The sequence below is a fragment of the Agelaius tricolor genome, unplaced genomic scaffold (genome assembly GCF_023055355.1).
Source record: "Agelaius tricolor isolate 1412-34295 unplaced genomic scaffold, bAgeTri1.0.p SCAF_26, whole genome shotgun sequence".
In the NCBI taxonomy this organism is placed as follows: Eukaryota; Metazoa; Chordata; class Aves; order Passeriformes; family Icteridae; genus Agelaius; species Agelaius tricolor.
Window position 1 is genome coordinate 4,638,767 of NW_027269286.1, and position 15,051 is coordinate 4,653,817.

General features: G+C 40.4%; 1 protein-coding gene across 6 annotated transcripts in view; it reads right to left on the reverse strand.

Annotated features, from left to right (window-relative positions):
* Nucleotides 1–15,051, reverse strand: part of FNDC3A (fibronectin type III domain containing 3A) — a 111,640-nt gene that overhangs the window by 30,586 nt on the left and 66,003 nt on the right. For all 6 annotated transcript variants that reach the window (XM_071448508.1, XM_071448507.1, XM_071448511.1 and 3 more), the window contains 5 exons: nt 13,806–14,043; nt 11,078–11,350; nt 8,953–9,011; nt 3,177–3,334; nt 1,952–2,011 (listed from right to left, as the gene is read on the reverse strand). In XM_071448508.1, the coding sequence (XP_071304609.1) occupies nt 1,952–2,011; nt 3,177–3,334; nt 8,953–9,011; nt 11,078–11,350; nt 13,806–14,043 (788 nt within the window). The remainder of the gene's footprint in view (nt 1–1,951; nt 2,012–3,176; nt 3,335–8,952; nt 9,012–11,077; nt 11,351–13,805; nt 14,044–15,051) is intronic.

Genomic DNA, 15,051 nt, shown 5'->3' on the forward strand with positions numbered 1-15,051 from the left:
ATCTTTCTTACAGGCCCCCTTTAAGTACTGAGATTTCTCCAGGCTGAATAACTTTTGTGGCCCTCCTCCAGAGCTACTCTAGCAGGTGACCATCCTTCTCATGATGGGGATCCCAGAGCTGAACACAGGACTCTGGGTGGGGTCTCACCAGAGTGGAGCAGAAGGGCAGAACCACCTCCCTCACCCTGCTAGCCATGCTGTTTTTGATGCTGCCCAGGACACAACTGGCTTTTTGGGCTGCAAATGCACATTGTCAGGTTATGTGCAGCTCTCTATCCACCAGTACCACCACATACTTCTTGGCAGGGCTGCTCTCAATTCCTTATCCTGCAGCCTGTGTTGATACCAGGGCTGCCCAGACCCAAGGGCAGCACCTTGCACTTGGCCTTGCTGAACCTCATGAGGTTCCCGTGGCCTCACTGCTCAAGCTTGTCCAGGTCTTTCGGGATGGCATCCCATCCTCCAGGTGTGTCAACTGCACCACTTGGTGGCTGACACTGCAACTGCTTGGTGTTTTCTGCTGGAAGCTCACTCAATCCCACTGTCCATGTCACTGATGAAGATATTCGACAGTACCAGTCCAAGACAGGCCCCTGTGGGACACCACTTGTTACTAATCTCCATCTGGACATTGGACCATTGACCACTATTCTGTGAATGTGACTGACCAAACAATTCCTCATCCACCATGAAGGATACTGTGGGGGACTATCTCAAAGGTCTTACAGAAGTCCAGACAGCTAACACCTGCAGACTCCTTGTCCATTGAATACAAGTCACTTGTTCATAGGCCACTTGATTCTTCAGGCAGGACTTGCCCTTGGTGAAGCTGTGCTGGCTGTCCCACATCACCTCCTTGTCCCTCATGTGCCTCAGCATGGCTTTTAGAAGGATCTGTTCCATGATCTTGCACATGGAACATATTCCATGTTCTTGATCACGCACAGAAGTGAGCTTGACAGGTTGGTAGCTCCCACAGTCTTCCTTCCTAACCTTTAAAAATATTGGTGCAGTGTTTTCCTTTTTCAAGGCACACAGGACTTCACCTGGTTGCCATGATGGAGAGTGGCTGGGCAACTACATTAGCTAAGTCCCTCAGGACTCTGGGATGAATCTCACCTGATGCAGACTTATGCAGGTTCCTCAGATGGTCTCAAACCTGATCTTCTCTCACTGTGGGAGGGACTTTCCTCCCTCAATCCCTGTCCTGCTGCCCATCCACTGGAGAGGCGTGAGAAAAGTTGCTAGTGAAGACTAAGGCAAAAAGGTTAAGTACCTCAGCCTCTTCCTCATTCATAGTTACCAGTTTTCCAGTTGTGTTCGTTTGGGAGGATACACTTCCTCTGACCTTTGTTTCTGGCTGACAAAGCTATAGAAGCCTTGAGTCTTTGCATCCCTTGCCAAGTTCAGCTCCAGATGACCCTCTAATACTTAAAAAAAAGAGGGAAGAATGACACCTAACCACATCTTCGCAATCCTCTGCTATTTCTTCTGACCTACTGAAGTAGTCAATTCTGCTAGAAGGGTAGAATTACACTGAGCTGGGGGCACATTTTGTCGTGCATATGGGGTCAGGTTCTCTGATCTACTGGAGCCAAGCAAAAGAGCAAGATATGACTTTCAGGTGGCCAATGAGGGAGCATCCCAGGGCAAGGTACATTCCTCTGCTGCCTGTGGAAAATTGAAAAGCAGCATCTGTGCCTGGCTCCAAGGACAGAAAAGGTGACTGTGCTAGCATAAAGAAAAGACCATGAATGTAGGATGAATGTGCACCAATCTTGTCTTATGTTGTCCAAAATGGACTGAGTGGTCAGCTAAGTCAAAAATGTTGATTGTGACTCAAAAGATGGTGAGAAGTTGTTAAGACCATCTCTAAAGACTTAGGCAAATACACAATGAAACTTCTAAAACACTTCCACTGAATTTAATGAAGAGAAAGTGAGATACTCACTTTGCATGGTAATCAGTTGCTGGCCTGAGATCATTTACAGTCACTTTATTTTCTTCTCCACTGGAAAGAGATACAAGTTTGTTTTAAAGACTGTTTCAGAATTCCACACATTTATAAAAAAAGACATGTATCATCTAACTTAACATACCTTCTATGGAATGTATTTGCTAAGAGTTTGTCTTTTGCTGAATATAGCAACGTGTAAAAGCATTTATCTCTGAATTTTACAGGTTTCTTGTGTTATTCCTGTTCTTTTGCCCTGGTGGTTTCGAGGCACTTTTTTGTTTGCTGTTTTCTAAAGAGTAGCAATTATTTTCTTCTTTACTTAGTAAGACAAGCTGCATGTGCATGCTTGTATGTTATTACTGAAAAAAACATTGAAGTACTGGAGCACACAGCAGCTCAGTCCAGCCTTGCAAAAACCATTATCTAAAACTGTACCTGACTGCACATACCTACTTGTTAGAGCCTAGGAAACAAAAAAGGCACCAAAGTAACATCTGTTAGTCTGCTTTTGCTGACATCAGCTTATCTTAGCAAAGATAATTTCTCTGCTGCTAGTTTCTTGGATAGGGATACTCAACTTTCAATTGCATGAAATCCATGGAGGGTGACTAAGATAAAACTAGCTAGATACACAGGTTTATAACTGTTAGAGAACTCTATACCCTTAATTCTATATTTTACTGTCATATTTCTCCAAATTGCAAAAAACTGACTGAAAACCATTGTGTTAGTAATGAAACAATTGAAGAGTTTTGTTTGCTTTGCTGCTGCTATGAGCTGTGCTCTGTGTGAATTTGCCTATTTTTTTTTTTAATATCATAAGACTGTCTCCTACCAAGATCAATTTTAGTGAAGGGAGGGATGACCTTACTGGGAGGAGGAGCGTGTGCTGACATAAAAAGTAATTTTTCTCACTACTTGTATGTCTCACTATGTGAGAACTCATGGATGTCTAATGCAGCTGGTTGAAATACAGCAAAAGTGGCACTAAAATATGCCTTCAACATGTAAGAACAAAATCTTTACATTCCAGTTGATGGCAGAGACCTCAGTATGAATGAAACAAATTGTACTAAAAAAAAAGGTAGCTAATTTCAAAACAGAAGTTACACAAAACTCCTGATTATTTAACTTTCTGGACAAAAGGCAGATTTTTAATGAGGTTTTAAGCCACATATTTCAATGCAGCATTGTCTAAATTAAAATAGCCAACACCTACATGTACACAGTTTTGTACTTTCCATCTTTTCCAGTACTTGAAATCATCACTTCATATGTATAAACCTCTGGTGTGTCATTCTTGTCTGTGTCTTCTCCAGTATCACTGGATGGAGGGGACCACATCAGCAGTGCTGTTCTTGCCTGAATATCTGATACCTGTAGAAACACAAAGTTTTGAGATCTCTGCCATTTAAATTCTGTTGTATCTAAATGTCACTTTGCAACAAATGATCAAAGAAGAGAAAGCAAAATCACATACTGTTAGCAAATCAGAGTATTTGTACTGACACAATAGCTACTAACTAGTTTTTACAGATGAAATCAGGTTGGAAATACAAGGAATGCAATGAGAAAAATGCCAAGCCAGGCAGGGGGCTGAGGGCAGAGACACCTGTTGGTACGTAACGCCACCCAGTGGGCTGCTGAAACATGGACCAGAGCGTTGGCCGGGCACAGGGACGGCAAAGCACATCCCGGGACATCAGGCACTCCATTAAACCATGCTTCGGGCACCTTTTTCTTGGAAGTGACCAGTACTACGACTTTTTTAACACTTTCTTGTTTCTTATGAAATACAGGGAGATGAAGGGATGTTCACAAGGTCCCCGTACGTACACATAGAGACAATATCCTGAAGAATTTCTGTGGTCATGTTTGCCTGAGCACCCCACCCATTGCAAAAAGGCCTGGATAAGAACAGTTGGTGTGACAGAAATAGCAGTATAACCAGCGTGTGTGACCTCCAACTATCCAACAACTGGTCCCAGCAGACTAATCACGCTAAAGGGCGGTGACCCTCGGGTGGGCTAAATGGAAACAGAGAATCACAAGGCGCTCCTGAAACAGAGAAGTCATTAGCTTTAGAAGTGCAGAGGTAGCATGAAAATTGGTAATGGGAGAGGTGGGTAAGAGATGCTGGAGAGGAACAGAGCCATGATCAAAATCTGGCATAACAGTGTGAGAAATTGCCCTGCCAAGCACTGCTGCCTCCATCCAGGCCTGATGGACATTGTGCACCCCAGCTGGTGCAACAGCATTTTAAGGCACAGCAGACATGGATTTGCAGCTCAGGTGAGTGCATGTGACCTGGTGGAGAGCCTTCTCAATGGCCTGTGGATTAGCAGACTGTAGGGAACAACAGATTCTAGGAACAATGCAGTCACACACAAAGCTATTAAAGCAGCCACGTCTACCAAAAGAGATACATGACATGGGGCACCCATACTCCCAAAAGAGTGAGCACTGTCTGAAACCCATATGTGCTGCAAGGGGCAGAGGATGCTCGTATGCTTGTAGGTGAGGGCACAGGTGCATGCAGGTTTAGGATCTGTTATGGAAGAATGCCTAGAGATTTGTGGCTGTTCATTGCACATCTGCTATTGTGGTTTATATGTTGCACCCTCCTACTGTTTCCAATAATTTATAAGAGAACTCAAAACACATTTCATTACATGAAATTACTAGTTTTACAATATGATCATAGTGTATGTCTATTTTGGGAATAATTGCTTTTGAAAATCTAGTACCAGAGTATCAGAATCAAAAAGCTATCTTCACAACTGGTGCTCTCAAATTGCTACAGTCTACTAAAACTAAAAAACTGAATAGGTCAGCTTCAAGAATGAAGTAGAGAGGACATGACTTATTGACAGCAAAGAGAAAGGAAGAAAAATCACACTATGTGAGCCTCAGTGTCTTGGAAATAATGTCACTAAACCGTTATGCACCAGCAGAACTGTACGTGATATTCTAAAAGGGATCAAATGTTGCTATGACTAAACTCTGAAGTTTCTCTTTAAAATCTGGTAAGAAAAATTCCACTACTATCTTGATGCAATCACCAACTAGATTAACACTATCTATAACAGCTGCAGTAAAATTCTAGCATTTCTGGAAGTCTCTGGAGTTGTGGGAAGCATCTGATAAAGCTCCCTCCTGGACAATCTTTATCCCACCCTCCTGAGTTGCAGCAAGTGGCAGGAGATCCTGAGGGAAAGAAATACAGGTTCTCCAAGGACCTACTGTACTACAGGACTATTAGATCTATTTTAAGGTAATCTGTTCCTAGGTTTAGCTACTGTAACAGCTGAATTTTTTCCCTTAGTGTCCAGGCAGTGTCTCTCTTACTACCCGCTAAGCTTACTAATCCTAGCCACCATGGAATTGAATAATAAATCCTTTCCTTTTGCAGTTGTTTCTCATGCATTTGAAGACTGTAAGCATTTGAGTTTCTCCTCACCTATAAAATCTGGTAATTCTCACTGTTCTCCTTATTTCCTACTGATTCACTTTCTTTAGTGCTTTGCCCAGAACCACCCAGAACAGCCCATGTAACACTTTGCTAATGCCAAACTGCCACATGACAGATTAGATTTCCTTCATACATGGGTTATTTTCTACCTCTCTGAGACATAAGGAAAAATAAGTATTTTTGAAGAGCCAAGATTTAAGATCAGAAGAATCCACTACTATTATGTGCTCTAAGACACTTGGGAGTGACTTTTTCAAAAAACTTGGCATTACTGATTATTTTGTATGCTTATGCAAACAGCTGCAATGGATTCTGGTTGCAACTCTGAACACTATGTGCTTCTGCAAAGCAGAGTATAATACTTGGATCAGGCTCTAGCACTGTGGAAACAAGAGGTGAGCACGTCTTCATTAGCAATCCAGTTTGCCAAAGTGAATCTCCTCATTAAATATGTTACACATGCCATTTGGGTCAAACAAAAAAACCACTTTTAGCATGTGCAATCTGGACTGCATTCACAGTAACCCAAGATACTTAACTGTGAGTGAGGTGCATCACATGCCATAAGTCCACAAACATACACAGAACAAGAAAATACAATGTTCTCCAAAGGGACTTACATGCTATATAACCAACCCTCAAATTCACAGCTTTTATTCCTCTTATTATATATATTCAGCCTTCTGCATCATTCTTCATTTGGCTTTTGCCTTTCCAGGTCTTCTTTTCTGCTTTGTTATTTGGTTAAGAGACATGACAGCTGGTGAAGACTTTGCTCAAACACCAAGGTGCAATCTGCAAAACCACTCCAATTTACATCTGGGTATAAATAATTCAAGATCCCTAAGGAAAAGGCTCATCTGGTGTCAGTATCATGTAATCAACTTGACTTAACACTGCCATGTATGAAAGGATGAGGGATCCATATGGGGGAAAGTTAAAGCAAGTCAGAATCCAACAGGAGTTTGGAGGTAGCAAAATTGATGCATCCCACACTGCGTAGAACTGAAAGGTATTTGTGAATGAAAGATCATGACAGAGAACACCACCTGATTTAGATGTGCATGCCCTGGACCCGGGCATTGAGACGTGGGACAGCTCAGGACAGGTCATAGCCTTCAGCACTGCTCCTGGCTGTCTGGAGTAGGACATGGTGCAATGGACACTGTACTGGACAGCACCCTGTATGATCATCCAACTGTATGGCCACCAGCACAGCCAGTACTGCCCATGCCAGCACAGTTCACCCTAGGAACAGAGTACTGATGATCCACCAGAAACCACAATCCTCATAGTAAGTGCTTCAACCAAAACATTAATAAAAAACCTGCAGGAATATTTCTAATGAGAACTACAAGGAGAAGGTGTGATAAAAACAATGTCCTGGTTCATTTGAGGGAAAGTGAGGAAAACATTTCCTTGATGAAACTGCAGGAGGGTGGCTTGAAATCCTGCAAGGCCCAAGTAGGTAACACAGACTCCTATCACATCACACCACACTCCCCCAAGCTGCAACATCAGCTAGACATCCACCTCTCAGAGCCCTGACAGTGCCTGGCCTTCCTAAAGCATAAGCCTCCCCAAGTGCTGGAAGCCTGGCTTTCTGCCTTGTGCTCACTCTGAATCTGTAGCAGAGTACCTCTGCCTGTGCCTGTGATGCCTTCTGAGGCCTGCAGAGATCACTTGTGGCATACAGCTATGTGCAACGATGTTCAAGCAAGAACACAGTGGAGAGAGGAACCAGGGCGCTTGTCTAAAAGGCACGGGTGGCTGAGGGCAGAAGGAAGTGAAAGAAAACATGGTAAGTACTGGCACTGCTCTGCTTCTTCCTATGTCATCAGCAACACAGCACAAGAACATACCTGTTGATCTGTTCTTCTCACAGGCTCATTCAGAGAGAGTTCAGAGCTCTCCCTGGCAATGCAGTCATTGCTAATAACCCAATTTCAGACAGCTCCCACTTCCATGCTGCTTAGCCACCAATGACACAGGAGCACTAAAGACATGTCAACCCATCCTGATACTTGGACACAGCAGGATACCAGGTGTTCCTCTATGCAATCCCTGCTCAGTGCTTTGACAACCACAGAATCACAGAATGGTTGAAGTTGGAAGGGACCCCTGGAGGTCATCTGCTCCAACTCCCATGTTTAAGCAGGGCCACGTAAAGCCTGCTGCCCAGAACTATGTCCAGACAGTTTTTCAGCATCTCCAAAGAGGGAGTCCCCACAAACTCTCTGGCCAAGTTCTGCCAGAGCTGACATCCTCACAGTATGAAAGTGTTTCCTGATGTTCAGAGGGAACCTCCTGTGTTTCTGTTTAGGCCCACTGCCTCTGCTTCTGATGCTGGGCACACTGAAAAGAGCCTGGCTCCATCCTCTGTGCACTTGCCCTTGCAGATATCTATATACACTGATAAGATCCCCTCTGAGCCTTCACTTCTCCAGGCTAAACAGCCCCAGCTCTCTTGGCCTCTCCCCATCAGGCTGTAAAGAAATATATGAAAGAAGAATCAAGACTAGGGCACTAAACTGGGGCGAGGTTGCCTGGAAAGTGAAGGGAAGAAGGTAGGTAGCAGATGACTGGAGGAAGTAGCTGACTGACTGGACAAACCCATGCCAAGCACTTCTTGGAGTTTCAGTTGGATGGACTACACTACAATGGGGAACACAGACTGTTTTCACTCAGGCAAGATGGTGGAGTCATGATTGTGGTGAAGATTTTTGGAAAAGATGTGCAAATCTTCACAGCGAGGCTGGGAGCAGGGAAGGTCCAGACAATGAAAGAAAAAACCAGTGGCCTGCTCTAAAATTCAAGAAACTACTGAATTTAGCAACAATGTTTAAAAGAGTATCTAAACAAAAATATGCATCAGTTTTATTAACTGAAAATATGTTGGTAAATTTTCAAGCAGGTAGGTCAGGAGTCCACTGCTGACAGTCACCTTCTGTGGTGAATTTTATTTCTCTCTTCCCTGAAGCTGCCAAAAACTCTTAAAAGAGAAATAGGGCACATATTTTTTCTCTGCTTTGCAAATAAGGTTTTACAAAACCTCATTTTTGGTGATGCTTGCAAAACCTTGCCAGGTATCTCTCATGCCTAGAGATATGTGGTGCGTAAAATTGCTTCCTGAACAGTTAAGACTAAACAAAGTTGCAGGAAATTGAGAACAGATTCTGCAGTATAATATTATGTTAAGCATCATATTCCATTAAGCAGCATCATTATGCTACTGGCAATGTTACAATCTCTATGTTTTTTAAATAATTCTGTTAAAACTGAGATTCACAGAATAGCCAGGAAGAATTCTGCAGTGTTAAGTATCAAGATAATTTTAGTTACATAAATGTTAATACACTAAAAATTGCTTTGGTTGTTTACAGTACAGTGATGGAAGTTAAGTGAATTTGCTTTAGTATGGAAAAGTAAAGACCCTTTAAACTTAAGAGAAAGAAACGGAGGTGCAACTGTGTAAAATAGCAACAAATATATTCTGATTTTATGGAAAGCTTTTGTTACTTACCACTGGCTTGGCTATATTAGAAAGAAGTGCTTCCAGTGCTTTTGTTTCTTCATCCTTTTCTTAAAAAACAAAATGAAAGCAAAAGAGAAGTACCCATGAATATTGTGCAGTAACTTTACAGTGAAATAGCTCTTCAAATTCAACAATTGCACACAGGAGAAAGCATTTATAAAGTAGAACATCTTGCTAACTTGCATTCATCTAGAACAACATGAAACCAAAAAAGCTTCTGAAGAAGTTGCTAATATAAAACTATTTCTAAAGCCCTTCTGTGCTTTATGGAATACAGAAAGCCTGGTTATCATTTATTAATGTATAACTTTAAAACAACTGCTGCTCTGGAGAATTTAAGATCTTGGATATTTCCCACAGATTTCTCTTTGGATGTAGATGCAGTCAGGTTACAGTAGTTTAAATATGTTATTGCTCATCAGCTGGAAGCCTACTGGCAACACTGCTGGCCTTTCTCAATTGCAAGGGAAACAATCTAAGGTGTTTTCTGCCAGCTGAAGGTATAGCTGAGCTTTATAAAGGATTTATAGTTTACAGAAAGCATTTTATCTGCTCTTCTCACATAATATTTAAATTTTATTACCCCAATAGGGTAAGTGAACAGGCCACTCAGTTTTGAAGGTGCAGCCAGGCATTTAAAATTCATTTAACCTGCCTTAAACTAAACACAAAAGAAAAACAAAGCCTGACAAAATTCTTCAAAAAACATAGATCAAATCTATTTACAGCTCTCTGTTTCTAAGATGATTTATGCTGTTGACACAAATAAAATGCTTTTCTGACTTGTATGACAACTCTAAGTCACTGCCTTCTGTTGCTCAAGCCTAAGTCTCAGTACATAATTTTCCCCAATGTCTCCTAAAATAATTTTGAGAAGTGGACGTTCCCATTTTTCATATAAAATACTTCTAAGAAAACACCATGATAATTTTTGTAATGTGTAAACAACAGTACATGTCATCACTTGTGCCTTGTTAAAGTTAGCTCACAGATAAGCACCAACAAACAAAGTAAACTGAAGCTGAAGAGAAAGTAAACTGCTATTCTGGAACTCTAGTGACAAACATTCAGGTTTGGAGCAACAGTTGCCATCTTCTGATTTTTGGTTGTATCTCAAATGTGACCTTTGGTACTAAGTTTGCCCAGGATATCATCTACACATGTTTTTAAACAGCTCTCATAGGTTGCGATTTCCTCGTTCTGATGAGATGTACTTTCTTCACAATTCATTTTGTTTACAGCAATCTAACATACATTGGCACAAAATTATTATCTCAAAGCAAACTTTAGAGAATTGAGAATAATCATGGTTTATTTCCCTTAACATCACCAATTACAGTTCCTTATTCTGAAAACACTGCTCCTGGCTGATGACAAGTCTTTGATGTTATGTTCACAATCTGAAGGACTATGGCAGAGACCCCAAAGTTGCATAGTGACACATCATTAGATTTGATGACGACTGCATGACTGAGTGAATTCAGTCCCTCTGTGAGATCACAAGCTTTCCAGTGAAATAAAGATATTAATAATAAGCACACTCCCTATGGTGGTGTCTTAGAAAACATGAACAGCCTTTTTCTACAACGGTCTTTCAACAGTGAGTGGGTAGGGATAGATCAATTTTATGTAACAGCAGTACCTCTTTTACAAAATAATCTTTATCAAGTTGGATGTATATTTTCTGTTTCAGACACTCGATTCTTTCCATGTTTTCTACAGTATTAAGCAGGCCATCAATATTCAGTGATTCCTTAAAATGCAAGCACTCCAAACAAAGCTTTTTGAGATTTTTCTTTAACAGTGTCATGAAGTATGACTCATAATATTTCCTCAAATTTACATGGAGACTTCTGTACCAGTAGTTTTTGTTTTCTTAGGCTCACATTCCCATGTGATGAGCAGGTTGATCACCCTTAACTGCACTCTACGTAAGTCAGGGCACTTAGAGGCTGCTACTCAACTTCAAGACTGTCAAAGTGTGGTGTTTTATTACAAATGTTATGTTCAGCCACTATAATAATATATATTATTATTTGTCCAGTACAGACACTGGACTTGCATCATTTATTATTAATATGTGGGTGTATGCAGTATTTTTGATAAAACCTACCTTCTACTTCTGTGTCTGTCTGAGAATTGCTTTTTCCTTTACCCAAAGACTTGCATTTGGTAGAACCTGTGCTTATTCCAGCTGCATCCTGTCCTTTTGTAAGTCCATTAGGTTCACTTGTAGGAGAAGGACATTTCTGAGGAGATGATGGAGGACTGTTTAACTTTTCCTTCTGAGTTCCATGTCGATCTTTTAACTTTTTTTGTAACCTTTCGTATGTTTTACTAGACCTTTCATCTCTAAAGTTGGATCTTCCATGAGCAGGCAGAGTATCTAAATGAAGGAAGGAAAAACAAACCATTAAGAATTGAATCTAATTTTAAAATCTACCTAAAAATGCTATGTAAGTTAAATGTGCACCAGTGAGTAAAATGATATCTCTACTCCTATTTGAAAACTGAAGTGTTTAGCAGGTAAACTGATACACATTAAATAGAATTTAACAATATGTCAGGGAAGAGAGTGTAATCTTTCCCTTCCCCTTATTTTCTCCACTTAAAATTATTCTTGAAATGTTTCCATAATCTTCCTTCAGCTGTGAGGTACAGGATGAAGTCTATACAGAAAAAACGTGCTCCTTTACTACAATGGAGGAGGTTTGATCTAATGTTGAATAAAAAAATCCATTAAGTTTTGGAATGCAGCTAGAGCTCTAATACTTTAATGATGCTTCAGCAGGAATCAACAGGGAAAACAACCATAAAAGCGTAGAAACATAGAACCTGTGTTCTGTGGGGCAGTGGAAAGACACTAAAACACAGAAGACAGCTTGGCCAGGCCTTGTAACAGTAACCCCAGGCACTGCTGCAGTAGCACCAAAGTCTCATCTGTAAGTCAGAACTGACTTTGGAAAAAAGTCAGTACCAGACTACTGACAGCATTAAACTGCAAACTGCTGAACTCCTCTGTCCAGTTTTAACATTTGTATTAATTTCATCTTTATATTTAGAAACACTTTACAGACTCAAGACTTTATATACCAAGTCTTTCCTTAGTGTAACCCTGCCTATTATAAATGCTGAAAGCTTTAAAAAAAAATACATCCTTCAAAAAAAAAGATACATCTTTCAAAATCAATCACAGAATTTCCACATTTTCAGGTAAGTTGGATAGGACAGTCTGAGGAATATATTATTTGTTATTCCTTAAGAGATAAGAAGTACTGAAAATAACGTCAAATAAGAACTTCCTTTCAAGGATAAAAAGAAAAAAATTAGAGAACTTCTCCATTTCTGTTTTTTTTTTTAAGTCAGCTTAATTCAAGTCCTCTCATAAGAGGACTTTTAGATAAGCTAGTGTCTATTTAGAAATGTGATTTTTCACTACCTTTTGAGAGTTCAGTGCTTGTGTCAGGGAACTACTGTGCTCTATGAGCATCTGATTGTTTTCTGGGGTTTTTTTTTGTTTGCTTGTTTTGCCTTAAATTTAGATTCCTGAAATAGGAGCCTAACTGTGGGTTTTGACTTTTGAAAGCTACAGTCAAAGTAAGAGATCCAGAATTAAATATGAAATCTGTAGCAAATTAATTAAAAATTACAGTATTAATACTTAACTTTCCTAAAGCCAAAGGCATTTTACATATACAATGAAAATAAAGCAAAGAATCCCACTTTATCATTATTTTACATTAGCAGTTCAGCAAATTATCACTGAATTCATATTTAAAATTATATAACCTGGCAGCAAAAATCTAAAAAAATATTATTCCATTAAGAAGCATCATTTTGTGTTTAATTTCTTAATTTAGCAAACTAAAAGCAAACAACTGCCATCTACAAGAAATCAGGAAATAAAACTACAAATAAGCACCCAAAGAGCATCTAGTAATGTACCATTATCGAAGTGCAAAAAGAAATAAAGTACAACATAAAACTGCAGAAACACTAAGAATTCCAAGAAGATCAAACATTACCACTTTGCTCATCCTAACTATTTAAGCTCAGCAAATTGATGAAGGCCATTTTTAGGCTATTTTTGTAATATCACAGAATGTTGAAAATTGTGTTTAACCTCCCTCCTCATACCTTCTAGCTTTCTCTAAAAACAGAAACCTAGAACTGCTTTCTGATAGTCTTTCAAGGTTGGCACCTGCCTTATCTAAAGAAAAGCAAGTCTACCAGAAATGTAAATATTAATCTAACAAACCAGCCCCTGAGTTAGAATACAAATACACTTTGCCTCCAAACCACAGTAAAGGCAGATGTCAACAGCACTACCAAAGATGGCTTTAACCACTTTATTTAATTTAGGTTAGTGGCACCTCATTACTCCAACTGGACTTCAAAGGGAAATTCAATTAAATGCATATAGTTTTATGAAAAATGGACCACTTTTTTCCTTAATACTAAGAATTCCTATTTCATGTCAAACAGGATGTTTGCAAGACATGAAATCTCAGAACAGTGCTCAGGCATAGATTTAAATGCTGAATCACTATAAACACTTTCTGTATCACTTTCCTGAGAAAATCTGTAACTTTTACATGCAAGAAGTAATCTCTAAGTTTAGTGGATCACTGAACAGACAACCAAATAAATTAAAAGAACTTCTGGAATAATAAGCTTCAGCCAAATCAAGGTTGGTATCCACATACATTTTTTTACGCATGACTCCCACTGAAGCTGTAAGTCTTGCTTAACAAAGCCCACACAACAACATAACAGATGCTGGAAATGAGCAGAACATTATTGCCTTTGCCAAAACTTGCAATATTTGATGAACTACTTACCCACATCCCCATAGACTTGTGAAGTGTGATACTGTGGAATGTACTGCGTTGCCATGTCACCGGCTCCAGTCACAGGTGAGTATATGTGACGGGGTGGAGGGGGTATCATGGCTGGAAGAGGAAGGAAGCCGGGCAGTGGGGGATGTGGAGGCCTGTGTATCACTGTGTGACCACCAGGATGAAACTCTGGAGCCTGGGGAACCACCACAACCCTTCGAACACCGTTATCCTCAATAACCTGTACAGTGAGAGACACCACGCACCAAAAGAGAAATGACAGTCTGGTAAATATGCTTCTAGAGATTCTTAAACAAAATCAGGAATAGTAAACTCTTTACATCCAATGAAAATAAAACAGGAAATATCAAGAAAAAAAAAAGGGACATTAAAGAACTATCTATGTTAAGTGTATTAACTGCAGCAATGCCATTAATTTCTTAACATGGTGGGGAAGAAAACTTAAAAAAATCCCTGACTGTAAGAGTATCTAACAAACAACCTGGTATATTTATGGCATGAGCCAAGCTTCTCCTATGGGTCCCATTTCCATCCTCATTCTGCCTCATTCCTCATACACTGCCTGTATGCTACACTGCTGTAGGATTTGTTCTACAGCTTAACAACTAGATTGCTCCCTAGAAATGAACTGGTGAACTGACAGACCTCACTCTGCATCAATAGCGAGAGAAAAGCTAAGAAGTGTCTGGTTTTTGCTCTGTCCCCAACTCAGCCCACCAACACTAACCCAGGAGACACCAGCCATAGCAGCCCTGCAGCAACCACCATCTGCATCAAGCTGTTAGCATCAAACTACCAGGATGGTAGTCAGCCCTCTCAAAACTCCTTCACAAACCAAGTAGTTCTAAAATTTTTCTGTCTTTCTCCTCCCCATATCCTTCTACCTGTAAAGAGGTCTTGAATCCTGAAGAAGTCCCATGCTACTCAGAAAACGGGGACCTTTGTGGCAGCCATTGGCAGACTGTAGTGCAAGGGATTGTGAAAAATTAGCAAATGGGAGATGTGACAGCAGCCTTTGTGTGAGGTACCCAAGTGTGGCCCTTTGCAATGTTGGCAGAAATTCCAAGCAATGGCAGTAGCATGTGCAATCCCATGGTGAGAATCTCTAAGACACAGGGAGCTGAAGTGTGCTGTGCATGGTACCTGTAGCACATCTGGGCTGTGCAGCACATGGGACTCTGGTGAAGAGCAGGCACAAGGGCACAAACTGTACCAAGGACTGAAGCAG